General features: G+C 41.3%; 2 protein-coding genes across 2 annotated transcripts; both read left to right on the top strand.

Annotated features, from left to right (window-relative positions):
• The first annotated feature begins 230 nt into the window (after positions 1–230).
• Positions 231–8,410, top strand: si:dkey-13p1.4 (transmembrane protein 151B). The gene is made up of 2 exons (XM_054796608.1): positions 231–670; positions 4,686–8,410. Exons 1-2 carry the CDS (start codon positions 560–562, stop codon positions 6,297–6,299), a joined length of 1,725 nt encoding a protein of 574 aa, XP_054652583.1. The 5' UTR covers positions 231–559; the 3' UTR covers positions 6,300–8,410.
• A 677-nt stretch (positions 8,411–9,087) lies between these two features.
• Positions 9,088–15,364, top strand: lrr1 (leucine rich repeat protein 1). Its single transcript, XM_054797686.1, has 5 exons — positions 9,088–9,625; positions 10,693–10,791; positions 12,290–12,542; positions 13,399–13,873; positions 14,753–15,364. The coding sequence occupies exons 1-5, from the start codon at positions 9,443–9,445 to the stop codon at positions 15,006–15,008; spliced, it is 1,266 nt and encodes a 421-aa protein (XP_054653661.1). The 5' UTR covers positions 9,088–9,442; the 3' UTR covers positions 15,009–15,364.
• The last annotated feature ends 2 nt before the right edge of the window (positions 15,365–15,366 follow it).

A 15,366-nucleotide genomic window follows, 5' to 3' on the forward strand; every position in this document is an offset into this window, starting at 1 on the left:
ACACATTGCTTTCAAAATAAAAGCCCGGCCTGTAAACGGAAAAATGTTTTTTATGACTTCAACTTATATGTCGCTTTTTATATATTAGGAATGGGGTCTAAAGTCGACTACAAGCAATTGTCGTTTCATTCTGTCGTTGTGCTCACAATGTAAGTGATATCAGCATGAAGGCATATTTTATTTTTTAGGTTTCCTCCCTGTGGAGACTTAATGGCACCGTTCAACTGAGCATGTTTGGTTGTATTGGGACATATTCAAGCCCACTACCAGCTTTACAGTTTTGCTGACTGCACGATGGTCAACCTTTGCTGCCTTTGCTGCGGTGAAATCCCTCAACCCCGCCCCCCTCGGTCGGACCAGCCGGGACCACCGCGGGATCCCCACTGCACTGTGCAGCTGCAGCCTGCGAGCAGCAACAACAGTGCGGTGCTGACGGGGAAGCCTAATAGGGCAAACAGATAGAGGGGAGATAGATATATGCACGATGCAAGGACAACTCAATAAATAAATACAACGAGAGTGATTGTGCACTTCCTGTCTGACATGCAAGAAGTGCAGGATGCTCTCCTCCGACCTGGACTCTGCGGAAGACACCGAGGCCAGTGTTCTCAATGATGCTGAGGAAGAGGAGCAGGAGGAGGACTCTCCGGCTGAGAGTGATGTGGAGGAGGTAGGAGACAACACTACAAGTACTGCATCACAGAGGCAAAGATTGCTCAGATTTGATTGAGACTTTCAGAAAGGTTGTTTGGGTTTATTACTGTGGCTCTATTGATGTTTGCAATAGTGTAGGTAGCCTACAACTGTACTGACAAGTGTTTCTATTATATTAGTAGCCTTATTAAAACATAAAGGGCAAGACATAGGGTGTTATTATTAGGTATCTATATTATTAATTAGAAAAAAATATGTACTGTATGATAATTAAACATTATTTTTCTAATGCTGTCGTTCACAAATCGGTGTACAACTTGAAGGCACTCCAGGCGGTACAATACATGTGTACATGTGTGCAATATATATTACAGTATATGTTTATATATACAGTATATACTGTATGATGTGCATTTGTTTTATGTCCAAATCTTTCAAACAAGACCACTACAGATGAGTTCTATTCAGATTCCATCAGATTGATTCTCCAGCACTGTTTTACTTTTTTTTTTTCCAACCAAAAGTGCTTTTCCCTGCTTAGGTGGTGCATACTTGGCTGAAAAAATATATTTCAAAAAGGGTACTTCACTGAAAAAAGGTTGAGAAAAAGGTTATGATGGTAGACAATAGATAATAATGTATTTAGTGTTTAGAGATGCATTATTTATTTGCAAAATAATGGATATTCATATACAATGAGTAGCTTATGAATGCATTGTATGTGTTTTCTTATTGTTTATTTCACATTAGGACTGTATGCATTTATTTTGTGGCATATTTATTTCATTATATTTGTTTTATTCTTCACACATTGTCATCCCAAGACAAACCTTTTGTTTGTTTTGCACATGCAGATTCTGAACAATAAACTATATTCCAGTATTAATAATTGTTAACAGTTAGCAATGGAAAAATGGTCAAACACTTCATTACTAACTATACTTATACTTATTTTAGATCTTTAATAGGGTTGTCAAAAATAGCGCGTTAATGACAGTAACTAATACATTTCATTCATTATGTTACATTTTTTTGCGTAATTAATGCACACACATCATGGCAAGCCACGGCTCTCTATTATGACAGACGGCGGCACAGTGCAGCTCCCCGCAGAGTCATACAGTGTCTGACGCTCTTTTATAACTTTATTCTTACCTAAACACATCAACAGCAGTGCAATTCCACCATACACCATATACCTGTATGTCCTACAACAAACAAACACGTCTCTAGTCCATTCATTGCAGCAACACTTCCTCATTGTCCCCAGACAGAGCGCGAGATGCGTTCATGGACACTCCTAACACACAACAACGTCATTATTATCTGTGTATGGGTGGTGTAAATGAACAGAAATGCAATGAAAATCAATACCTGGATATTATTATCACTCCCTTTGTAACTGTTAATGCGGAAGTACAATTTGTTGAATTTAAGTGTGCTCGGAAATCCCAGGAAATTCATTCAAAACGTGTGAATTCAACTTAAATGACGTAGTGTCTTTGAACGCAACTCCTGATTGCTCCTAACAACACAGTTCAAGTCTGTTTCAAATATTGTGCTACTAAGAAACCAGTGTTAGGTAAATAGATTTTCAGACATGTGTGCCATCTCTTAACTTGATTTAAATTTTAAGTTAATTTGGCGCTGTTAATACATACAAATATATATAATCCTGCCCTGTCATTTATCTTTCTTTCAATAAAATACAGTAAAAATGGGAATATTTCAGACATGATAATGGCAATAGTTTAATTTATTTTCAACATGCATACAAGTTACATTGGAATACATCACATAATAATTACTGGTCTACATGTCCAAAAAGGAGTGGGAAGAAGCAAAGCTTATTTAATCCTACCCCCCATTCGTTTCACATCAATTACAATACATTTGTTCACTTCCTGTATTCCAAATGTCCTCTTTGCTAGTTTAAAATGCATCGGAAAATGATAAGGTAATATGATAAGGTAATATAAGGTAACATCGTGTGACATGGTGATTAATCATGATTAATTCATTTGAAAACCACGATTAATCAGATTTAAAAAATCATATGACAGCCCTAATAATTAATAATATGGAAATATGAAAAACAAAAATGTAACAAATGAAACAAAATAAATAAATATCAAATAAAAATACTTTACATTCATTGTTAAAAGTGTCTTTCAGGTACTTACATTGACAAACAACACAATTAGGGATTTTTTTTGTGGGTATTTGGTTAAAAAAAAGGTTTGGAGGAGTTGAAACGTTGGCCTGTTATTGACTCAAAGGTTAAAGGGAATGCAATGCATCCTTGCAGGGAGCAATGATCATCCAATACATCCCCTAGAGACTATGACTCTCTCCAAAATGCTGCATCAATCCATAGAGTATGTCACTGAGCTGATTGATGGCCCTACAGCAAAGGTCAAAATGTCACAGAAGTATGTGGAATTAATAGACATACAGAATCTATACAAAACACACAAACAATAATTACCATCTATTGCGTTGAATCCATGGCTGCCAAAGGTCCTGTCCTCTGTGGTTCATCATGACAATTGAATCCATGTTTTTTTTTTGTCCCACTCCATACATCAAGTGCGTTTGAAACAGCACAGTGACATCTCTTCTTCGCCTGAGTCAGTGCCTTAATGGATGGCTTGTTGTCAGCAAGAATCCTTTCACTCCATTAAACACCAGTGGTTAGACATGACAAAACTGCATCTCCTGAGAAGGACTGACAACTAAAAAGTTTTTTTTTCTAATATGTTGGCTTCCAAATTACCTACCTTGCACATAAACACCTGATTTACTAGCTTTGAATGCATTAGGGGGCATGTACTAGTGTATTAGCTTAAGGCAATTGTCTTTGCCGATTGCAACAATTTGACTTGTTGTTGGTTTTGCAAATGTTAGCACTTTTTGTGTCTGCCTCAAGGTGAATAAATATTCACTACGACTAAAAAAAAAAAAGTACAGTGTTGTGCAAAAGTCTTGGTCCACCACTGTCTTTGTATTTTGTGTCCACAGCAATAATTGTGACATAGTAAGAGTAAATACGACAGATGCAGTTAGCAAGACTATGCAAATGATTTCTTGGTAGAGAGGTGATGCTTGGGCCAAGAAGGAGCATGTTAAATATTGGTGAGAATCTGGATACGATATTATTTTCACACATTGTGCCACTGTGGCATCAAATGAACTGTGCACTCCACCGTAATTAACCTCCATTTTTTTTGCTTACATTTTGTCATTTAAAGTTTTTTTAAGAGTCACCATTTTCCAATTAAAGAGAAAATATTAGAGAATGTGTAGCAATGGATAGACAGCTTATGCACGGATAAAGGAAGAAAAGAAGAAGAAAAAGGTGATGAACAAATAAAATACTAATAGGCACATATAGTAGCACATATATAAAGTAGTTATATAGTAGGATATAATATAGTAGTTGTAGATGTTTAAAATGACTTACTTCTAATGTCACATATACTACACAAATACAGTGTGTCCCACAAAAGTTCCAATGAGACGTGGAAAAAGTACGTTTAATGAGATAATTGTTGCTGGCATAGCTAGATAAACAAGCATACATTATATGTTGTAAAGAAGTAATCATTTTCAGACCAATTTAGTGGAATTGCATAATTTCCTGCAGTGCACCTGACGATTTCTCATGTGCAGAGGCACAGTGGTTGGGAATCGTTGGACTGGATTACAGTAATGGCTTTGGGATTCAGTCTACCACCTTTCAAAAGAGATGATGAAGTCCACTTGACCCCATGCTTTATCAATAATATAAAGTTCACAGTTAGATGTGTGAAAACATGACATACAGCCTCAGAGGGCCACTTCATGCTTTAATTGAATCCCCCTGAGCTTTCGTTTCCTTTGATTTACTTGGTGCTTAGGCGTGGAGAAGCCTCACAATTTTACAGAACGTCCGCATTCATTAGCATTTAACGGACGAGTCATGATATAGCAGCTCATTTCTCTAAGTGCCCATTCCTCATGAGCTTTTTTTTCTCTCTTTCTCTCTGCAGCAGCGCCCAGTCAAGCAGTCACTGGGAGCCTGCGTGTGCCGAGAGCCTCACTGGCGCTGCCTGCTGCTCTCCCTGCTCATGTACAGCTGCCTGGGCGCCATCAGCTGGTGCCAACTGAGTCGGGTCACAAAGATCAACTTCAACTCTGCCCTCACCTCCGCCTTCTCAGCCTCCTTTTCCTCCTCACCACAAAGGAGTTCCGGGATGGGACCTGGAGGCCACTCCATGATCTACCACGATAGTCCCTGCTCTGATGGCTACATCTACATCCCCTTGGCCTTCCTGTTCATGCTCTATGTGTTGTACATGGTGGAGTGCTGGCACTGCCGGGCCCGCAGCGAGCTGCAGTGCAAAGCGGATGTAGACAGCGTGTATGAACGCGTGCTGCGCATGCAGCAAGCTCAGCCTTGCATTTGGTGGAAGGCCATCAGCTACCACTTTGTGCGCAGGACGCGGCAAGTCACCCGCTACCGGAATGGGGACGCCTACACCACCACGCAAGTGTACAACGAGAGGGTCAACACGCACGTAGCTGAAGGAGAGTTTGACTACAGCCGCTGTGGCATGAAGGATGTGTCACGTGACGTCAGAGGGTTGGAGGAGCATCCTGCAACCCGTCTGCAGTTCACCAAGTGTTTCAGCTTCACTGAGGCCGGCCCCGAGAACGACTACCTCAATCAGCGAGCGAGGTTCTTCTCAGAAATTGAAGGTCTGGATGATTACATGGAGGCCAGGGAAGGCATGCAGCTGAAGAATGTGGACTTCAGGGAGAACCTAATAGCGTATGTGCACCCAGATAAGATGCCCTGGTACACGTCGCAGGTGGCATTTTGGTTGGCTGCTCTCTTCATGCTCTCCTGGCCTCTGAGAGTCCTCATAGAGTACCGCACTGCATACGTGCACTATCGCATAGAGAAGCTATTTGGGATAGACTACACTTCCCCGCTAGACGAAGACAGGAATGTTAGCAGCGGTTGTGCTATTCCGAGAGTCGACACGCTGGACAGCACGGAATTAGAATGGCACATCCGCTGCAACCGCCAGGTGATCCCCAGCTACTCCGAGGCCATGCTGATAAACATGAGCACGGCCGACTCTGACTCTTTGCATGACACTGAATGTACCACATCCTCCAACTGCTACCTTCTGGACAGCAGCCCCACCACCCAGAGCTACGGAGCGCTCCAAAGTCAGTCGGAGCAAGTCAGCGAACAGAACACACGGGAAGGCGGGCGCAGGAGGATGAGGAGGAGGACCATCACCAGCTCCAGCTGCTCCTCCCTTTTCTCCTGCCAGGGGGCACGCTTCCGCTCCCGCCTGTCCTCTGCCACGTCCCGGTTCTCTCTCTGCCGTATGTACGGGTCACGTCGCACGGTGGGTCTGTGGAGGAGCCGGAGCAGCAACATGACGGACCCCTGCTGCCTGGACGAGCAGGGGGGACGCTCAGACTCCAGTCAGCTGGCCCTCAGCGACAGTCCACCCAATTACAGTGATGCAAGGTTCTTTCCTGTACTTATAGTGCATGGACCTGATGGCTGCGGGGGCGAGAATGGCGGAGAGGTGCAGCGTAGCCACATACGAAGAGACTCGTCATGCGTGGAGACGGCCCTGTGACATTTACTCCTGAGACCAGGGGTGTCCAAACTTTTTTTTTTACTGAGGGCCGACGTACTAAAAAGCTAAGAAATTATACATGCAGGTGCACCTCAATAAATTAGAATATATTTGAAAAGTGCATTTATTTTAGTACTTCATTCAGAAGGTGAAACACTTACATTCTCTACATTCACGACACAGAGAGTGAAATATTTAAATTTCATTTCTTAATCATTTTGAGTAGCATAGCTTACAGCTAATAAAAAAAAACAAATTCAGTATCTAATAAATAAAAAATCTGAAAAATGAATTATCTAGGCCGCATGGTGGTCTAGTGGTTAGCATGTTGGCCAACACAGTAACAGCCTGGAGATCGGGAAGACTTGGGTTCGATTCTTCTTTGGGCATTTCTGTGTGGAGTTTGCATGTTCTCCCCGTGCGTAGGTGGGTTTTCTCCGGGTACTCCGGTTTCCTCCCACATTCCAAAAACATGCATGTTAGGTTAATTGGTGACTCTAAATTGTCCATAGGTATGAATGTGAGTGTGAATGGTTGTTTGTCTATACGTATGTGCCCTGCCATTGGCTGGCGACCAGTCCAGGGTGTACCCCGCCTGTTGTCAGCTGGGATAGGCTCCAGCATGTCCCCACAACCCTAAAGAGGAGAAGCGGTATAGAAAATGGATGGATGAATTATCCAATTAAATGTGAAAAATTGTCAATAAGTTTTATATCGTAAACTACTTTGCACTCTAATCAACAAAAAGACTGCAAACCTCCTGAGCTTTAAATTGGTCTCTTAGTCTGAATTCAACTTCTGAAATCAAATAACTTTTGCACTATATTCTAATTTACTGAGATGCATCTACATTTAAAAAAAAAAGCATGCATGTCATTTTCTCATTACGTTATGCCTTTTTGCTATTTTTGTTTTCGTTTTTAGTTTTCTTGTACTTATGGAATGTGCCACGTGCCAATAAAACATGATCTGTGACCACAAATGGCCCCTGTGCCGCACTTTGGACACCCCTGCCTTAGCCAGAAGAAATCTTTTTCAATAAATGCCAATGTAAATATGAAGTGTTAAACTGTTTTCCTACCAGAAACTGCTTGCTACGGCCTGCTAACATGTTCATGGTGTCACACAAGGACGTGCATTTTACAGTGCTCATACATGCAAAAGTCATACAAGCCACCATTAGTTTTGTTGTTCGTAACAGGCTACTTCCTGGTTCATGGAGGATGGTGGACAGCGCCATTATGATTTAGGGGCCTTGATGGTTTCATTGATGCCAAAATGTGAAAATACACTCCTGTAGCTGCCCATTGATCCGGATTCTCACCAAAATTGAATGGGTTCTTTCTAGGCCAATGCATCAGCCCTCTAATAAGTTGCATAGTCATCAGTTTGATATTATTTACATAATTCTGCTATATGTATCCGTCCTTTTAAATGTTTTACTATGTCAAAACAATTGCTGTGAAAAGGGTATTTCAAATAACATTGTTGTTTTTTTCCAATATTATTGTCATTGGGATTGGAGAATCTCTGTCTGAATGTTCTGAACTCCTGTTTCCATGGTGGTGTTGTATTGAGCAGAGTAATGCAGCCTGGAGGAGTTGTGCCATAGTGTGGATGTAGCTCAGCGTCCCATAGCTGATGCCATGTTGGTTTTCTTGCTACAGCAAGCTAGTTGACACTGGATCAACAGCACCTCTGCTGGTTGTAGCCAAGTAGTGCATCCTGAGGTCCTAAGACTTATGCACTGTGCTGTACCTGCAAAGATACACAATGTTTTTTTTTGTTACATTTGAACTGACACAGTGAATACTTTTTAAATCAGATGTCATACTGTATATGATCATATAAGTGTGTGTGTGTGTTATTTTGCCCATTTTATCTACTATTGTTACTAATTGTCCAAGAACAGGAAGAGCTCCACATTTTTAGTCAAGTTTAGTAAAGTTATTATTTTTCATGAAGAGAAAACACACTGAAGAGGGGTCCTTTTTCCATTCCAAACTCGTTGTATTATAGTAGAGAAATGAGAGATGATTTGAAGTGAATTACAACTGTATAAACAATAACGCTATTTTACTATAAAAAAACAACATTTTTATCTGTTTTTTTTTGTTGTTGTTTTTTGTCACACTGTAGAGAATGCATATATAATTAAAACAATTATGACATTGTGAAATTTTTAACAAATGTCAACAAGATGTCAACAAGCATACACACGTTACAAAATTTATACAGAGGAAAAAGCAAGTTGCTTCCAAATAAGTGTACATAATATACAATTATCTAAAATAATGTCGGGACTGAATACACTATGCGTCAGGCAGTACTAGGTTGTAATGAAGTTAATTTTCTCACATGAGTACTGTAATGCATTGCACAACATTTAAGAGCTGTATATGCGTAATGTATAAACGTAATAATAATGTAATGTCATGGTAAGGTAAGGTAATATATTCAATTCGTTTTTTAATTCCAATATTTGCACATGTTATTTTATATTCCATAGCAGGCACTGCTGTATGAGGCGAAATTGAGTCATTTCATGTAATTAATAGGCACATTTTTTTAATGTTTCACGCAAGTCCACCACATACACTCAGGCCACATTATGTACGCAAGGGCTGTAATCGCTATTCATTTAACATTGTTTCTAATACGTTCGAGTACCTCATGAAAAGTCAGCCAATGTCAACTGGATATGATGACATGCATATTTACAACCCAATTAGCTACTGTTATTGCGAAAGTGCGTTGTCATTGACGTCACTTCCTGCGCGCGGGCTTATGCTAACGAGCGCTAATGAGAGCAGAGTGTTGTCATCCACATACAACTATTCAGGGCCGACACTTTTTACTAGCAGTGCTACTAGTACCACTGCACTGCGAGTGTTTGTACACGTTCGTCTGTGTATTGTCGCGTCGTCGTCGAAATGCGACTTTTTGTCTGTTTTGTGCCGATGCCTGATCTCATGTTGACGTCCAGGACGTAAGTTGCAGTCGGGGCTAGGTTGTATTCTCGGAACTTCCCCCACCCATCCTGTGTGCCATGCACTGCTAACATAACACCCTCGTTAGCTGCCTGCCTGGCTGTAGCTACAAGCCAGGGCCTTCATTTTAACTTTTGACTCCCACCCATCGACATGAAGCTGCAGTGTGATGTGGAGGTGGTCAACAGGATGCTGCCCACCTTCGGCATGAAAAGTCGCGGCAAAGGGGCGAGAGCGGTGCTGTCCATCGGAAAACACTTGGACAAGACGAATCAACACAGTACTGTCTATATGATGATCTGCACAGCTAAGGACAGAGCAGGCTCCAAATATAAGGTATGATATGCAACATTCACTATGCACACTAAATGCTGCTGGTTTCGGACAAGTAATGCACTCGCCATTCTGCACAATAGGACGATGGATTACGCTCAGTCAAGACTTTTCCACTGTCTGTACTTTAGCTGCAATGCATACATGCATAGTTTGTTCATTGACAAATTAGAATCTTTTTTTTCTTAACCAGGCGTCATACTGCATGTAGATGAGTGAATGCACTCGTTGGCCCTTTTGATCTTGTTCAGTCAATAAGATTTGTGTAAGACAATGCAGGTTTGGCGTTTTCCCTGTAAGGTGATACATACATCATACAAAGGCGTACTTGTATGATAGCAGAGAGATGCTGAGCACATAACTTGAAGTGAATGATGAGCTTCCATTCCATTTTGTTATTTTAATATTTTCTTATGTATTTATTTGGATATGTTCTTAGTTGTATTTCTTTATTTTTTTTAATTTTTGATTTTCTTTTCGTATATTATGTTGTGTTTACTAAGTTTTTGTATTGATATTTTATACTATATATTCTTCTGATATGTTATGTTTAATTTATTTCATTAGAATTATTTTTTTAATTCTTATTTTTACATTTTTTTATATTTAAAATTTTTGCGGTACCAAAATGTTATTGTACCATTGCATACTTGCCGCAATAATTACCATGTTGTTAAATTGAAACATACTGACTTGACGGTGTCAGTCAAAACTGAGCATTATCGTCTTTTTCTCAGTCTTAGGCATGTGTACCTAATATTGTGAATCTATGGTATGAGAACACATTTTCACCATTTCATGTTTTGAAATGAAATTATTGAATTATTTACTTGTATTGATTTACTATCAGCCATGAAAGGCCTGAGCAATTACATATTTGCTATCACCTGCAGACAACCCATCAACACTGTTTCCATGAGCTCTGATGAATTCATGTAAAAAGATTGAAGCATGTGTGAAAAGAAAGCTGTCGGAACGTGCGTCGTGTTCCCGTCGAAACCTGCTGAGCATGTGACGGATGAATGACGATGCGCTGTTGTGAAATTGACTTTTCCACTCGTGTCTTGCAGCTGAAAGACAACATAGAGAAGTTCTTTACGTGGTTTGTGGAGAAAGGCAAGGCTACTGTCAGATTAAAGGAACCTGCTGTCGACATCTGTCTGAGCAAGGTACAACATCCTCCATTTGTCATAGCTGATGACATTTTGCGGCACTTCATTGTCATTTCATTCATTGTTGCAACTGTCCACTCAGTCATTTGTTGTCCAGACAAACACGTGTTTGTTTTGACTGCCTGGACAGACACCATGGCAGCCTCATTGTTTCCAGTTGCTGCTGAGCCTGAATGCTATGAGGCAGCGCTGACATTTCACCTAGTTTCTAACACAGTTGACAATAGCGCTCGCTCAACAAACAAACATGGAGAATTACATCCTACAATGAGGCAATCTGTGCATCAAGCACACACCCTCAGTGATGACTAAATACTGTTTCTGACACTTACCACACATTTTATTATTCATCATTACTAATTATGTGGACGACAAAGGTGCACCTTTCATCGAAGAAAGTAGGCCGCTATAAATGATCATGTCAGTCATGGTTACAATACATACAAACTGTGCTAGAAAGTGTACCTCACCCAGAAATGAACGCTGAGAGGAGTAGTCGCCTGTTTGAAACAAACTGATTCACTGGTTAATCCGTCACAGCAGTCCCCAGTTATAATGCAATAAAACAGTCGAAACATCAAAAGCTTGAACAGAGTTTGCTCCAGAAAGGGTGAGCTCTGATTTCATAATTAAAATAGATAATTAATTAATGTGTCCCAGCACCAAACTGTCGCCATCATAATACTGTTATTGCTGTTCAGGCCAGTCATTCAAGTGTAACAATAAGTTAATCACTGGCAATAGAAAAACGTGAAGGAAAAAAAAACACTTGTTTCTAAGATTAATAACAAAATCCATGAGATGCGTCTCACTTTTTAACATTTTTAATTGCAACACAGGCGTAAAAAGAAGTGAATGACTGTTGATCGTAAGGAAACAACAAAAGATGTTAACTGTCAAATGTAAAAATAATGTAACCACTGGCAACTGTAAAACAGAAAGGGGGGGGGAAACAACCTCAGTCTAATGATGAAATTGGTGAACTGTATCTCACTAGTTAATATTCGTAATAATCACACAAGCGTAAAAAGAAGTGAACAACTGTAGATTGAAAGAAAACAACAAAAGGCTACATTCATTACTGCATTATTGCTACATTTATTGTGACTCTAACATCCCTTGGCGGAGGCAGCTACCTATTTTGGAGAAAGTGTCGCACAAAATGATAAAGAGAAAACAGCAAAACAGCTGCAGTATTTTTTTTTTTTATGCTGAGGTATGATGATTTCTCGTGTGACATCATTCATGACGATGGATTTATCTTTTGGAAGTGTTGCAAAAAGCCACATAAAGGCAAAAAAAAAAAAGCAAAACTTGCAGAGTTACGTAATCCTTGCATGCTCGCTGACCTGAGATCTTTGCATTACATACTGTATTGTTTCCCCAGTGACTGCACCTTCCAGGAAAAAGCCCAATATTTCATAACCAATAACTTATTTAACTCACAGGACCGATCTTCTGTATCACCATCCTAATAACATCAATTCATTCCCAGGCCGACGCCAACAGCTTGAAGAACTTTCTCTCGGCAGCTCGCTTGGCCGACAGGGGAAGCGTCACGAGCAGTCTTCCGCTCTCGACCCTGACGCCCGTTCGCGCCAGAGATGTGGAGCAGCCCAAGAAGAAGCTGACCATCATCTCCAAGAAGGACTACCCACTCACCTCCAGCTTCCCTTACTCTCTAGAGCAGCTGCAGGTCTCCTACTGCAAGCTGTCACGTGTTGACATGCGCATGCTCACGCTCAAAGGTGCGAGTTGCAACCATTTTATCGTATCTCCTCCGGGGGGCTACAGAAATGAAATAGTATAGAAATGAAGAGAAGTCAGTGTACAGGTTGTACAGCATTATAAGTATACTGTCCTCTGAAAGTAAGTCAACACACAACCTTTACTGACTAAATAACTGGCAGTGCAAGTGTGTACATCACTGTTCAAAGTGTTAATATTTAGTGGGATCACCGTTGTTATCTAGCACAGCCTTAATACTCGAGCACGGAATTCACCAGAGCTGCACAGGTTGTTACTGGAATCCTCTTCCACTACTCACTGGTGGAGCTGGTGGATGTTAGACACCTTGCGCTCCTCCACCTTCCTTGAGGATGGACCACAGGTGCTCAGTTGGGTTCAGGCCAAGAGACTTGCATCACCTTCAGCTTCTTCAGCAAGGTACTTGTCATCTTGGATGTAGGAAGTATGCTTGGGCTCATCATCATGTTGGACAGCTGCCATGCCAACCAGTTTCCGAAGGGAAGGGATGATGCTCTGCTTGAGAATGTCACAGTACATGTTGGAATTCATGTTTCCCTCAGTGACTCGCCAGTGCCGGCAGCACTCATGCAGCCCCAGACCAGGACACTACCACCAACACGCTTGACTGTAGGCAAGACACAATTATCTTGCTACTCACTTGTGTTGCCAGTAATTGCTGGGTGGTGATCATTTTAATTGTAAGTCTATACCGCTATACAAGCTGTACACTGATTATTCTAAAGCACAACCTGTCCAGAGAGAAGATTTACTGTAATAAAATTAATTGCTGAAATGTGAGGGGTATACTCACTATTTGATTTGATCATTTTTGTATTTTCTTTGATGTACTTTCAGCTCTTCGTAAGCTGGACCTCAGTAACAATCACATCAAGAAGCTCCCCGCCACCATCGGTGATCTGGGCTGCCTGTCTGAGCTGGTCCTCCACAATAACCACCTGGAAGCCTTCAGCGAGGCCCTTTGTCTTTCCACTTTGCAGCGGACCCTCCAGGTCCTGGACCTCAGCCAGAACCGACTGCAGTCCCTCCCTGCTCAGTTCTGCCAGCTAAGGGAACTGGTCAACCTCAAGCTGGACGACAATAAACTGCTTTGTTTGCCGTTCCACATCGGCCGCTTCACTAAGTTGAGGTTCTTGTCTGTGGCACACAACCAGCTGGCGGTGCTGCCCAGTGACTTCCGCAAGCTGAGACTGGAAAACCTGGACTTGTTTGGGAACCCATTCATCCAGCCCAACCCTCTGGACAACACAATGCAGCTCACATTCCCGGTTCCTCTTCAAGAGCTTGCTTCAAGGGCTGTAGCAGACCTCAGGTTAGAATGATTTGCCATACAAAGATTCTGTGTCCTCTAGGGGTTTCACAAGACGCGACGATACAGAGCACAGATACAGAACACTACGAGAACAAGACGAGATTTTAACTTCACTTTTAAGAAAAGTACAATGAAAAAATATTTTTAAATTGACAATATTGCACAGGTATATATTTTTACTAATTAGGGATGTCCGATATTGGCTTTTTTGCTGATAATACATAGGCCGATACTGTCCAACGCTCAATTTCCAATATCAACCGATACCGACCGATATGTGTGACATCACATATCATGTCATGGAATTAACACATTGTGGTGGCCCACGATATTGTTAGACATTTTAGACATTTCTCGAACATTTCTCTAAGACATTCCCTCTTCCTGCCTGTTTGGAGGCGAGAGACGAGGAAAACAGAAACGCGTGCACAAGGCAATATATTGAGGCCGGCAAAATGATGAAGTTCATTTAAATTTATTGTGTGATTAATTATTTAATATTGTCCCAGGCCTGGTGCCCACGAGACATTCTTTTCCTGAATGAGAAATCACGTTTTAATCTCGCGAGATCTTATGACACCGCTAATATCCTCATTTCCTAAAGGCAGTAGTTCTCAATTATTTTCTGTCATGCCCCCACTGAGGTGACAGAAATGTTTTTGTGCCCCTCTGATGTGAAATACAATCGAGAAACTGATAATATCTATTTATCTGTACTGTACATACTGAAACTGAAACGAGCGAAATGCAACAAAATGGAGAGCAATGAAGCATATAAGCGTATTCAAGAGTCAAATTCAATGCTGAGCATGACAAATTCATACATGTTGGCAGGTCTGCACTAATATTGAAAGTCCTTCTTTCATTTTTGTTGACCAGAATTCCATACGGACCTCACGTCATTCCCGCTCACTTATGCCAAGACCTGGAAGGTGCAAAGACCTGCGACTGTGGATGCTTCTGCATCAGCTCCTACATTAAGACAGCCGTGAGCATGAACCTGCACCAAGTGTCTCACACCGTGGTCCTGGTGGACGACATGGGCGGCACAGACGCTCCAGTGACCCAGCACTTCTGCTCCCTTTCCTGCTACTCAGAGTTCTTGGACAACTCCCTCCAGAGGGGAATCAGATGAGGGACGTTGACTTGGAACAGCAGTTTGCAGGAGGTGCGACCCTCTGAGCGAGCTCGAGTAAAACCAACAGGACTCAACAGTGGCAGTTTTAAACTGTTTTTCGTAGCTGCCTGTTTTACAACTAAAAAATATCTAGCATTTAGAACATTGCAAATGAGGCAAGTACTCACCTGTAAAATATCCCTCTCCCAGTCCCCTACTGACCTACTTCAGCAGGAAGAGGGAATAACGCAATTAGGTTTTCCGTGCTCTCATTGCCTCTTGTAGCTGCTTTCTGAAAGGGCCTTTTTTTTATTGTGCTAATGACCCACTATTTTTTATATGTGTTGAACATTTAAATAAAAGTATGCATTTTGTC

The sequence above is a fragment of the Dunckerocampus dactyliophorus genome, chromosome 13 (assembly GCF_027744805.1).
Source record: "Dunckerocampus dactyliophorus isolate RoL2022-P2 chromosome 13, RoL_Ddac_1.1, whole genome shotgun sequence".
NCBI classification, from domain to species: domain Eukaryota; kingdom Metazoa; phylum Chordata; class Actinopteri; order Syngnathiformes; family Syngnathidae; genus Dunckerocampus; species Dunckerocampus dactyliophorus.

Bases quoted from the DNA above. Each gene is read 5' to 3' on its own strand.
- si:dkey-13p1.4 (XM_054796608.1), top strand. From the start codon at position 560: ATGCTCTCCTCCGACCTGGACTCTGCGGAAGACACCGAGGCCAGTGTT. The intron at 671-4,685 runs GTAGGAGACAAC...TTCTCTCTGCAG, and splicing joins CTGAGAGTGATGTGGAGGAG to CAGCGCCCAGTCAAGCAGTC.
- lrr1 (XM_054797686.1), top strand. From the start codon at position 9,443: ATGAAGCTGCAGTGTGATGTGGAGGTGGTCAACAGGATGCTGCCCACC. The intron at 9,626-10,692 runs GTATGATATGCA...CGTGTCTTGCAG, and splicing joins GAGCAGGCTCCAAATATAAG to CTGAAAGACAACATAGAGAA. The intron at 13,874-14,752 runs GTTAGAATGATT...TTTGTTGACCAG, and splicing joins AGGGCTGTAGCAGACCTCAG to AATTCCATACGGACCTCACG.